This window comes from Aquarana catesbeiana, linkage group LG02 (genome assembly GCF_042186555.1).
Source record: "Aquarana catesbeiana isolate 2022-GZ linkage group LG02, ASM4218655v1, whole genome shotgun sequence".
NCBI lineage: Eukaryota > Metazoa > Chordata > Amphibia > Anura > Ranidae > Aquarana > Aquarana catesbeiana.
In genome coordinates, this window is record NC_133325.1 from 308,382,625 (window position 1) to 308,395,504 (window position 12,880).

Here is a 12,880-nt window from a genome sequence, read left to right on the forward strand (position 1 = left end):
GGTGGGATATCAGGGGTCTAAACCTCTGACCTCTCCCCTTTGAGACAGAGAAGGGGACTGAGGGCACAGATTCCCCCAGTCCCTTTCTCTGCAGCCTCAGCTGCACTGAAAATGAATGGACAGGAGACAGAGGCTCCTGTCCATTCATAAACCGGGACATCGTAAATACAGATTACAATGCTCCGTTATGTGAATTGACAGAGTCAGTGATCGCTGACCCTGTGCATTCAGAAAAGGAAGGAGCTGGGGGGGGGGGGGGGGGGGGGAGCGGCTGTTAGCTGCTTTATTAAAATCGATACAGGGAAGTCGGTGCTTGTAACTCTCCTTACCGCTGCACCGATCACCCCTGACTGCCCAGGTATCAGGTGAAACATCGGGGCATTTGCAAGCACTCCTGCAAATGCTCGGTATCGGTGCAACCCTACTTGAAATGTTACACAGTAGCTGGCATAGTGGGTGTAGAGGGATTCTCCAACCATTTTGACCAAATCCTGTCATATTTCCTTAGACACTCTCTATGTACAGTGGGGAAAATAACTATTTGATACCCTGCAGATTTTGTAAGTTTGCCCAATAACAAAGAAATGAAGGGTCTATAATTTTTATCATAGGTGTAATTTAAATGATAGAGACAGAATATCAACAGAAAAAACAAAGCAAATGTTATCAATTACGTTGCAATTCAGTGAGTGAAATAAGTATTTGATCCCCAAGCAAAACATGACTTAGAATTTGGTGGAGAAACCCTTGATGAAGGTAATACTTTTCCTGTAGTTGGTGACCAGGTTTGCACACATCTCAGGAGGGGTTTTGGTCCACTCTTTACAGATCTAAATCCTTAAGGTTTCTTGGCAGCTCGAAGTTTCAGCTCCCTCTGTAAATTTTCTATAGGATTTAGGTCTGGAGACTGACTAGGCCCCTGCACGACCTTAATGTGCTTCTTCTTGAGCCACTCCTTTGTTGCCTTGGCAGTATGTTTTGGGTAATTTTTATGCTGGAAGACCCATCTTCAGTGTTCTGGCTGAGGGAGGAAGGTTCTCATCCCAGATCTTACAATACATGGCCCTGCCCATTGGCTCTTCAATGCGGCAAAGTTGGCCTGTGCCTTTTAGCAGAGAAACAGCCCCAAAGCATCATGTTTCCACCTCCATGCTTGACTGTAGGGATGATGTTGTTAGGGTCATAGTCAGCATTTTTCTTTCTCCAAACACAGCGAGTCGAGTTAATGCCAAAGAGCTCAATTTTGGTCTCATCTGACCACAGCACTTTCTCCCAATCCTTCTCTGAATCATTTAGATATTCATTGGCATGACTGTACATGTGGCTTCTTGAGGGGGACTCGCCGTGTTGGAAGAAAAATGCTGACTATGACCCTAAGAACACCATCCCTACAGTCAAGCACGAAGTTGGAAACATTTTGCTTTGGGGCTGTTTCTCTGCTAAAGGTACAGACCGACTGACGCATTGAGGGGCCAATGGATGGGGCCATGTATTGTAAAATCCTGGATGAGAACGTTCTTCCCTCAGCCAGAACACTGAAGATAGGTCATGGATGGGTCTTTCAGCATGACAATAACCCAAAACATACCACCAAGACAACAAAGGAGTGGCTCAAGAAGATGCACATTAAGGTCATGGAGTGGCCTAGCCAGTCTCCAGGTCTTTATCCTATAGAAAATTATGGAGAGAGCTGAAACTTGGAGTTGCCAAGTGAGAGCTAAGAAACCTTAAGGATTTAGAGAAGAACTGTAAAGAAGAGTGGACCAAAATCCCAGAGATGTGTGCAAACCTGATAACCAACTATACGAAACATTTTACCTCAGTGCTTGCCAACAAGGGTTTCTCCACCAAGTACCAAGTCAGGTTTTGCTTGGGGATCAAATACTTATTTTACTCACTGAACTGCAACTCTGTTTATAACATTTGTATTTTCTGGATTTTAGGTTGATATTCTGTGTCTCTCATTTAAAATACACCTATGAAAAAAAAATTTAGACCTTTCATTTCTTTGTAAGGGGGCAAACTTACAAAATCTGCAGGGGATCAAAAAATTATTTTCCCCACTGTATGTGTCTTTCTATTGGGGGGGGGGGGGGGGGGGGTAGTAGTAACTAGTTGTTGCCAGCAAGAAAGGGAGGGGGGAGCCCCAGCGTGCAGATTATTAAAAGTGCAAAGTAGGTATGGGCAACAATATTAACAAATTAAATACAAATTAATACAGTTACAACTTTTTCCCAAAAGCTGGTAATCACAGGGCATGTCCAAAAAACATGGGAGAAATCGCCTGGGGAGCGATCACAACTCCAACATTCCTGTGGAAATGAAATCAATTTATGATGCCTGTATGGGGTATAATAGGCCTGATGGACAATTTTTAATTGGATGAGTCCATCTCTCAATGAGGCTAGATGATAAAAGGGAAATCCCACACGTTTGCCCAATTCTCATCGTCCAGATCTGGGATGTCCCTCAGCCACCTCTGCCTGAGATTAGAAAGGTCAGGGAGAGGTCAAAAGGAGATGGTTATATAGTACGGAGGTGAGTTTTTCTGAACACTCTGTCCGAAGTACATGTTCCAAATCAGATCGCATCATCTGCAATGACCATCATGGGAACTGGCAACCAAAAGCATAGGACAACTGTAAATATTTAAATAAGAGGCAGGGGCATAAAACATAAGGAAAGGGAGGCAAATGGAGTTACTATCAAAACATGCAAAATTAATTTTATTTTAAACTTGGCCCACGCCTGCGGTTCAGGGAATGAATACAAGTGTGGCAAGGTAGGGTTATACTCAAGACCAAAGCAGTATGTGGATAACCTTCTCGAGCTATGCCTGTTTTCAAAGCCTTGAGGGTAGTAAGCATGGGGGGGGGGGGCAATTAATGAGGGGCCTTGGGTCCTTTGAATAAGAGGTTTTGGAGGGTCTCCAAAGAATGTAAGATCGCAGCTTCCAAGGCAGTAGCTGGGTTGGATATATCAGGACATAGCCACCACTGGGCAGTCACCTATTGGGAAGCTATGTACATTTTTTTTTTTTTATGGCAATCAGGAAGGACCAGGTCACCCCTAGAGGTGGGTCGCAGCAAGGTGGTCAGTTTATATCTAGAGCGTGGGGGCCCAACAGAAAGGAGGAAAATAGTTGATTCAAAAAAAAAAAAAAAATAAAGATTACAGCATCCATTGTGGAGATTGTTGAAAGGTTGGTAAACCTCGGGAGAATCTTCAGTAGGTTGATGCGGTCTAAAAGGGACAAAGGCAAGTTCTCCCATGCTTTTAATTGTGCCTTGAAAACTTGATACATGAGAGATTGGGGTCTACATCGTTACATTTCAAGAAACGGTCACCTCCAAGTATTTAAACACTTCAAACCATTGTAATTGGAGATTAGATGAGGCAGATTAATTGAAATCTTTATTGCATGTTCTAAAAGCCATGATCAATTGTTTTATTTGAGATTCTAGCATTAAAAACATCTTTTAGACCCCTTCCTTTGTACATCAGCAACTGAATTCCTGTTAAGAGTTCATGATAAGTAGTCAACTCCAAATGAGACATGTATGATTATGTCTTTGCTTTAGGTAGAGGAAACAGGACCGTATGCGCGGAATTTAACTTCTACCTGGATCCAGAAGCTGCTTATATAGTAACAAACGAATTTACATGTCCAATCTTTATTGCCGCCTTAGAGTTCACTCGGGAAAATAGCCTAACAATGGTAAGACATTTTTTTTTTTGCATTCTCTGTAGTCATAACTCTACAACCCATGTCATTTTCTCATGATTGTTTTTCTTTAATTACGTATCCTTTGCTGGATAATTGGGCAGTAGCTCAGGAAAGTGTATGGTAGCATACATGAAGCAAAAGTCTTCAAACAAATGAAGTGGGGTGCCTGAGGGGCAGCCATGATAATAGACCAAAAATGGAAGCTTTTCAATGGATGAGCGGTACAAATATGTTTGCTCAAATGATGCAGTTACTATAATGTGGTGTTGTGACTGCTGGCAAAAAAACACATACATTGCATACTTGTTTGTCTGGATAAGACTGGAAACTGCACCCCACGAAAATGTTTTAGCAACTTGAGTAAATAAAAGTTGACAACTGGTTATTAGTCTTATTATTAACACCCATTATTAACCTCATTACTTAACACAAACCTTTCTCCTCCTTTCAGGAGTATTTCAGAAACTGGGTAGAGCAAGACACTGACAAAGCCAGATTTATGAAGAAGATCACAGCTAAGTGGCACCAGAAACATGGTTTTGTTTCCTATGACTCTTATGCCATGGCTGCAGCAATTGATGAAAGCATTGTAACAGAGTACCTAGAGTGTGCAGTGAGTGTGGAGCTTCATGGCAGATATGCCAGGGGGATGTTGGTGCTGGACACCGAGGATAAGTGGAAGAAACAAAAGAAAGTAGTTCTGATGAAAAAATGCAACCTAGAAAAATTTAAAGAACGATTATGGGCTGCTCTTCAATAAAATAAAAAGAACTGCATTTGAATGATGAGTTTTTTTAGCCTGCACTACATTTTGACAAGTAACAAACAGCTTTTATCCAGTCCAAACATTTCTGATAGTAATACTTTCTCCTCTTGAATTGCCCATAAACAGGTTTGCCAAGTATACAATTAAAGTAACAAATCAGTCATCTCTTAATTTGACTGATATACCTGTATCTTTGGTTACCATAATTAACACTTTGTTGAGCATGACAGAACATTTTAGAACCAGTGTAACAAGCTACTAGATGCACATGCACTCTATAGACCAGTGTTTCTCAACTCCAGTCCTCAAGGCGTCCCAACAGATGAAACATCTGTGGTAATTACTAAGGCAGTGAAACTGATCAAATCACCTGTGCAAAATAATGGGAAGCCTGAAAACATGACCTGTTTGTCTGCCTTGAGCACTGGCAATGAGAAACTGCTATAGACTACATGGTTTCAATGTATAGACTACAAATGCATGCCCCTAAAGCAATATTTTTAAAACAAATTTATCCCTGTAGAACATTAGATACTGTGTCAATTTAAGGAAGTGCAACCAGTAATTTATTTCATGCGAGGTCGGTTTTAAACAGACCCAAATTTCCTAGGTAAAATGGTTTCTGCAGTCTTCCTAGGACGTTGTTTCATGGTTTGTCTGCTGAGAAGGAACTTATCTATTGAACCTTTGGGGTTATATTTACATAGTTTATCATGTTGAAAAAAGACACAAGTCCATCTAGTTCAAGCAATAAAAAACTCTATACTTACAGTTGACCCAGAGGAAGGCAAACTAAAGGAAACTATATAAAGCTTTGATTTGCTCCAGCAGGGGAAAAAAAAATCCTCTTTCTGATCCCCCCCAAGTCAATTAGATATTCCCCAGATCAACAATCTGATTTTTTTTTTTACCCATTTAGGAAAGCATCCAGCTTTTTTAATCAAATGAGTTGGGCAGATCTAGTTCCTGAGAGAGTCTATTCCACATTTCACAGGTCTTATTGTGAAAAAGCCTCTCTGTATGTGGAGGTTAAACCTCTTTTCCTCCTGACATAAATAGTGCCCCCTTGTCCATTGTACTGACCTTAAAGGGAGTAACACTGCACCAGGTTCACAAATTAGACCACTTATGTATTAATACATGGTGAATATATCCCCCCTTTAATAACCGCTTCTAACCGAAATGAGCTGAGCTCCTCCTATCAGTTTGGTTGTCCTCTGCAATTTTCCCAGTTCCCTGATATACTTTTTTGTGAACTGGTGCCCAAAACTGAACTGCATAATTATTCAGGATTTAAATAGCGCCAACAGTTCGCGCAGTGCTTTACAAGGGGGCAGACAGTACACTTACAATACAAATCAATACAGAGGGTCCTGCTCATAGAGCTTACAAACTAGAAGGAAGGGTCAAGTGGTACAAAAGGTAATAACTGTGGGGGATGAGCTGATGGAGAAAATGAAAATACAGTTGTTAGGTGTGGGTAGGGTAGGCTTCTCTGAAGAGAAGGGTTTTCAGGGATCATCTAAAAGCTAATAGAGTAGGAGATAATCGGATAGATTGGGGTAAGGCATTCCATAGGATTGGAGAGGCTCTGGAAAAGTCCTGGAGGCGAGCATGGAGGAGGTGACAAGGGAGCTAGAAAGGAGGTCTTACTAAGGAGCTATACCAGGCAAAATGATTTCTGTCTCTTTGTCTGGAGTCTATACCTCCTTTTAATACAAAAATGTATTTTGCTTGCTTTAGAATTGGCAGCTAGGCATTGCATGCTATTATTAAGTCTAAGATCTAACAGAACACCTAGAACATTAAATCTCCCAGTTGCACTGCCCCTAGAATACAATCATGTTTTTAGTCCCTATAGCTTTACATTTAACATCATTACACCTCATTTGCCACATAGTTGTGGCCAACATGGCATTAAGGTCTGCTTATAATTTGAAGACATTCTATAAGCAGTGACGTACTAAGGGTACAGCAGAGTGTAAGGGGGTAGGGTGCAGTCCAGAGAGTCCCCACCTACTGCTTCTGTAACAGCAGCAGTTCAGAGTGAGGGGAAGCCCCTTTCCCTGCTCTGGTCATATGACAGAGCTGAGGGGAAGACTGCCACTGCATCTGTTCTTCTGCTGTGGTGAGTTTGGGGGGGGGGGGGGGGGGGGGGGGATCTTTACTGAGGGGTCTGCATTGAGAGTTCGGTACTGGTGGTAGGTTGGTGTCTACTAGAGCCCAGGCATGTTTGAGTACTGGTTCAAACCCGCATGATTTATCCCACCAGGAAGCGGTCACTGCGGATCGCCAATCATAGGCAGTCAAGGCTTTCTCTGTCTGGCAGCTGCACATTTATCAAGGGACATGTATTTGAAGTGGCGAGACAGGAAATGCTTCAGCCACTTATGATTGGTGGTCTGCAGTGATAGTATCCTGGTGAGATAGCGCAGACGGGTTTGGACTAATAAGCAAACATACCTGAGCTCATCCCTGGACTATGCTGTTGTCGGGGTAGGCTAGGAGGGGGGATTTAGGAATGTTAGGGGGATCATTCTGTGCTGGGGAGGAGTCTATCTGTACTGAGGGAGTAGGTTTGTACCTACTCTGAAAAATCTCCCCCTCCTCCTGTGTGTTTCTATAGATACATACAGCTTGCCTTGGGATCGAGCGGCTTCTTATGGGGGCACTCAAAAGAGGAGGGGCCAGGATCGCTATCAGGAGACAATAGGAGGCGGTTTGTGCAAAACCATTGCACAGAGCAGATAACATGTTTGTAAATACTTTTGTTATTTAAGAAAAAAAAAAAAAGTCACTTTAAAGGCATGAAAACCTGTATACACAATTTTAGTTAAAAATGTATCTCTTACTGGTAACATATTAACAACCGCAAAAAGTGTATACATACACATGTTGCAGATTGCAAGTGGTTTACTGGGGTTATGGCTGAAGCTATCAGCCATAACCCAGGTATTTTTTAAATTTTTTTCAGCCAGCGACTAGCTTTCTCATGAGTGTGGTCGGATCGGCAATTAACTGCCAGATCACATCAGAAGGGGATGTCCACACCCCCCAATCCCCCCCCTTCCGGTATTTCACTGGCTTACTGTTTTTATTGGTGCACCTGAAAACAATCTGACAACTCGCACAGCTGGCCATAGAAGTTCCAGAGACCAGATTGTCTTAACGCCTCTATGGTCTCAGGGACCGGAACAACATCACTTTTGGTCTAGGACAGAATTTTATTTTTTTTTAAAGCGAAAGATTAGTTTTTATTTTTTTTTAATCTTACCTCTTTTGCAAGGGATGTTTACATTCCTTGTAATAGGAATAAAAGTGATACATAAAAAATTAAACAGACAGTGTATAAAACAATAAAGGAAAGCACCCCATCCCTCCGTGCGCGAACGCATACATAAGTAACGCACGCATATGTATAAACGGTGTTCGCAGCACACATGAGGAATCGCTGCAAACCTTAGAGCGAGAGTAAATGCTCCTCCTCTGTAACTCTGAACAAGTAACCGGTAAAGATTTTTAAAGCGTTGCCTATGGAGATTAAGTATCGTAGTTTGTTGCCATTCCACAAGCGTGTACAATTTTAAAGCTTGTTGAGTTTATATATTTACTTGGCGTAACATCAGCTTTAAAATTTTCAAAAAAAATTGGGGTATATATTGTTTTTAGTTTACTTCATTAAGCCCTGGTTCACATTGATGTGATTTGGCATGCAATTTGACTTGTCAAATCGACGGCTATTGCCCGCAATGGAACTGTCCGAATCAGTGCGACGCTGCTCCGATTCCCAAAAGTAGTTTCTGTACTACTTTTGGCGATTTCAATAGACATCTGTGCAGGAAACTGCACAGATGTCTCTGAAATTGTTGGACTGACATGAGGGAATGAAATTGAACGAATCAGCTGAACTCGCACGATTTTAATCCCGCATCAACGTAAACCAGGGCTAAAAGTCATTTTTCTACTAAAATGGAAAAGAAAAGCCGTATTAAAAGTACTGATAAATGTTTTCACACTGTGGACGAAGGTGCCCCAAGAGAAAACTCTAACTAGTTTGAATACTCCGTTTGCGGCCCACAGCATATCACTGCAACCAGTTGTGGCATTTTTGGCACAGTGTTGGTATGAGCAAAGTTGCAGTGTGGACATCCTGCACCATCAGTATCTCACTAACCCTCCTATCCTTTTCAGCTAAGAAAGCTGCCAATCTTAGAGTTTGATTCACAACTGGCATGGTGCTGCACATGTGATTAGTTATGACCCAAGCCAGTTGATGGTTCGGTTGAGAGCACAAGTAAATTAGCAATCCTGGGTAATGTGTTTTTTTAACCCATTAAATCAATGGGTTTATTTCAGCTTTAAGCCATTAAAGAACACTAAATTACTTTACCATAAACATGAAAAACAACAGAGCCATTAATGAAAAAAAGTGCCTCATTTATTTAAATTACAACGCAAAGTTGTATGACTTGCTCATCAAATCCTGTTTTTTTTCACAAGATATTACAAAGAGCATGTAAAATTAATATTAAAAAAATGCACTGTGCTAGAGAATTGAGGGAACGAGAAAAAGCGCTGAGCAACCCAATATGAGCATTCACAGAGCTCTTGGCTGCAATTAGCATTTTGTTCATGAATACAAAACAGTTACATTTAAAAGGAAATTGCGTTTATAGCCTCAACTGCTATTTATGCCTTTCATGTTTTTCCTTAGAAATATAATACTTGAGAAATATGGTCACTGGGATAAAAAAAACATATTTTATGGGCCATGGTATGATATGTATAAGGAATGGTTTTATGGGTCATTTGAAAAATAAATAATTTACAATGAGATAGTAATTTGTACCCGTGCTATTCCTGAATATTATGTTTAGTTGACATTCTTCTACAGAATAGGTTTGTCCATGCTCAATTGTTTGTTCTTAAAGAACCCAAATCTGAATAAAGTGAGAGGTCATGGGCTTAAAAATAACATAGGAGCTCAAGATTTTGGGGCCTGCAATAAAAAAATATATAAATAAAAAGCCAGGAACTGACGTTGACTGGTAGAAAGAGGTACAGGGTGTCCCCTCATAAAATGATTGGCAGATATTGCAGCAGTAACACTCCTATTATGACTGTAGATCTTCAGCGCGATCATTATTTATCAGGTGGAAAATGTGAATTCGACCAAGGATCAGAACTTCTCCTCCCGATGGTTGGGCCCCATATACTCCATGGATCATATGTCTGTCCGGTCATGCTGTCAGGGCTGTGAGAGGGAGCAGCTGAAGGCGAGTTGGGGGCTGTGCATGTGCTTTCAGGTCCAATCAGATCAATACCTGGCAATGGGTTGGGGGGAGTGGTAGTATACGGGAGAGGGGGGTTTGGATTACTGGACCAAATGGAACTGCTAAATGGCGTGGACCACAGGCTACCGGTGCCGAGGATGGACTGCAGGAAAAAAAATAAACATTGCATCAGATAAGCTTTACCAGAAGTATTACACTATAGCAGCTATAAAAAAAAAAAAAAAAAAAAGAAGAAGAAGAAGAAGAAGAAGAAGAAGAAGAAGAAGAAGAAGAAATTTGAGGCCTAACAACCCAAATCCATGAAAAAGGTATTTTTTAAATATCCAGGTAACCCATGAAAGAAAAGTGCATGAAAAAAACAAAAAAAAAACAAACAAAAAAAAAAACACAACAATTTGCTTCTGCAAATGACTAGATTGGAAAGTATAGCGCTTTGTTACTTATTATTAAAATGTATTAGCAAAGATATCACATGTATGCATCCAAGTGTTTTCATCATCACTAGTACGCTGGGTACCTTTTTGTGTAAACTAATTAACACTGCAAAATTGTGAACTATTTTCTTTGCTTTACTGAATAATATTAACATGCTTAAATACAATAGCGGTGTCCTTTTTTATATCAACCAACTGGCTTTATTGTTTATAGAGGATGACCTCTCCTGCAGACTTTTACACACACAGGGGATGATTACTAAAACTGAATACAAAATCTAGTGTAGCTCTGCAATGGAAACCAATCAGCTTCCAGTTTTGTTTTTTTTGTCAAAGCTTAACTGAATAAGCTGAAGTCAGAAGCTGGTTGGCTACCATGCACAGCTGCACCAGATATGCACTCTCTAGTTTTAGTAAATCAACCCCATTGTTTTCATAATCTTCACCACACTCTTATATAAAAAATAAACATATAAAAATCCTCTAAAGGTATAGAAACCACCCCTAAGACACACTAATTTTATTGAAAATTATCACTAAAATATACTGTATCTTTAGAAACCTAAAATTATAAAAACACCTAATGAAAAATGACTTAAGCCTCTTACACACGATCAGATTTTCCGCAGACAAAACCTCTGACTTTTCCGTGTGCCTGGATTTGGTCTTTTATACAAACGGCAAGGAATCATCGGCCAACAAACACGAACGTAGTGAAGTACTAAGTGGTATTTCAGCTCTTTAGCGCCACCCTTTGTGCTCCTTCTGCTAATTTCATGTTAGTAGAAGTTTGGCGAGTGTTGATTTGCGCTTTTCAGTTTGTGCTTTTCAGTTCGTTTCTGAACGGCCGTTCGTCAACCAGACATGCTGCGTAATCGGAGATAACGTCTTATTTATTATTGGCCTTGGAGTTATTGCTTTGACCCAAGTCCAGTCCAGAAACAGGAGAAGGAGGAGGATTTCTTGGACCAAAAATTGGTTGCTTTAGAACTGGTGACCAATTATGTCATATGCCTTTGCTGCGGGAGCGCCAGGAGAATAATTCGGATGATTTTCGGAATTATCTCCGGATGACGGATCCCTGCTTTCACCAACTCTTGGCATTGGTGACCCCCTATATTAAAAAGCAGGACACATGCATGAGGCTTTTATTTTAGTTTTTGATTGGATAATGATTTGATATATTTTCTATATTTTGGATGCATAGAATGCACTTTTGGGTTAAGCTCTATTGGCAGATAGCATGTCTAATTTTATTTGTTTTCTTTTTTTAATGAAAAATAAAAAAATTGTGTAGAATAATACTTGGCTATGCGTTTGCCTACTCCCAAACTGTCATTTGAAGTAAGTTACATTTAAAAAAAATACAATGTAAAATTGACAAGGAACACCAACATAGTTGTATCTTTGATCTTAAAAACTAAGGGATAATGGCGTTGTGGTAACTTGCCCAAAACCCCCCCCCAAAAAAAACATATTATTCTTGATATCACTAGAAAATAAAAGCCTTTTAAAAATGTTTGGCAGAACTCCATCAGTATCACCAGCAAAGAGGAGAATGTGCGCTGCATTTCGAGATTTCATAATTTGCCGTGTAGTGAATGTCAATTCTCCATTACGTGCTGGTCCTTGCTTCCGAGCATGCGCGTTTGTACTTTGGACTTTTGTCCGACGGACTTGTGTACACATGCTCGGAAAATCCGACAAGACATTTGTCGGCAGAAAATTTTAAAGCCCGTCATCAACATTTGTCCGCAGAAAATCCGCCAACAGCCTGTCATCACACATTTCCCGTCGGAAAATCAGATTGTGTGTACGAGGCTTTAGACATGTTTGGTCAGATAGGACTACTTGATTGGGTGATGATATGCAGTAAATAAAATAGAAAAGGGGGGGGGGATGGAAAAAGCAGGAATAGAAGGGAATAGAAAAAGGAGAGGATGACTTGGAGATATAAATAAAAAGAAAGAAAACAAAAAAAGGTAAGCGAGGAAGTGGAGGGGGAAAAAAAATGTAAATAGGAGGGGAGAGGGAGGTTTCAGTTTTGTACAAAAAGGAAGAAAAGGGTTCAGACAGCATTCATCTCAAACCCTGCTGAAGTGGTATAGAAGATCCAAGTTTTTACAAGAATTTAGTAAAAACTTAAAATTTCCCTTAGAAACCCTTCTTTTAGGACAGAAATCCTAACGATAAGCAGTGAAGATATGGAGGGCTGCCCTCTAGAAAACAGGTTTTAAAGAATTTAATACTGACAATGGTATTTGTGAAATTATATTTTTACATTTTGGTTTAAATAGGTCATCTTCCAATATTTGCATGCTGCGTCCAGCAATAGAAGATAGGTAAAATTAATTACCGCATGCCAATGGCGTCACTGGATTTTTAAAAAAATCTGCCCTTCTATAAACGGAGTGCTTGCAGAGGAGTCTATGTAACTGACGAAAAGCCAAAAGAAACTTCAGTCTTGTCAGGAGACCGCATACAACAGTACAGTTCTAGAGAACAGCTGCATCTACTCAATGCATTTCCATTTAGTTCCTAAAGCATTTAGGGTAATGTGAACAAAATGTGACACCAACTGCCTGCATTACTCTGGATGTTATACAGGATTTACACCAATTTGTAAAGTGTACATAAGCTGCTATCTGTGGCATTGAGC

At 40.4% G+C, this 12,880-nt stretch overlaps 2 protein-coding genes across 8 annotated transcripts in view; one reads left to right on the top strand and one right to left on the bottom strand.

The window, feature by feature from the left end:
- The window catches only part of LOC141127830 (inosine-uridine preferring nucleoside hydrolase-like), a 46,164-nt gene extending 41,655 nt beyond the window's left edge, over nt 1-4,509 (top strand). For all 6 annotated transcript variants that reach the window (XM_073614645.1, XM_073614641.1, XM_073614640.1 and 3 more), the window contains 2 exons: nt 3,582-3,718; nt 4,179-4,509. In XM_073614645.1, the coding sequence (XP_073470746.1) occupies nt 3,582-3,718; nt 4,179-4,487 (446 nt within the window). In that variant the 3' untranslated portion in view covers nt 4,488-4,509. The remainder of the gene's footprint in view (nt 1-3,581; nt 3,719-4,178) is intronic.
- A 4,404-nt stretch (nt 4,510-8,913) lies between these two features.
- The window catches only part of TMEM131 (transmembrane protein 131), a 317,376-nt gene continuing 313,409 nt past the window's right edge, over nt 8,914-12,880 (bottom strand). For both annotated transcript variants that reach the window (XM_073614647.1, XM_073614646.1), the window contains exon 41: nt 8,914-9,929. In XM_073614647.1, coding sequence (XP_073470748.1) covers nt 9,636-9,929 — 294 coding nt within the window. In that variant the 3' untranslated portion in view covers nt 8,914-9,635. The remainder of the gene's footprint in view (nt 9,930-12,880) is intronic.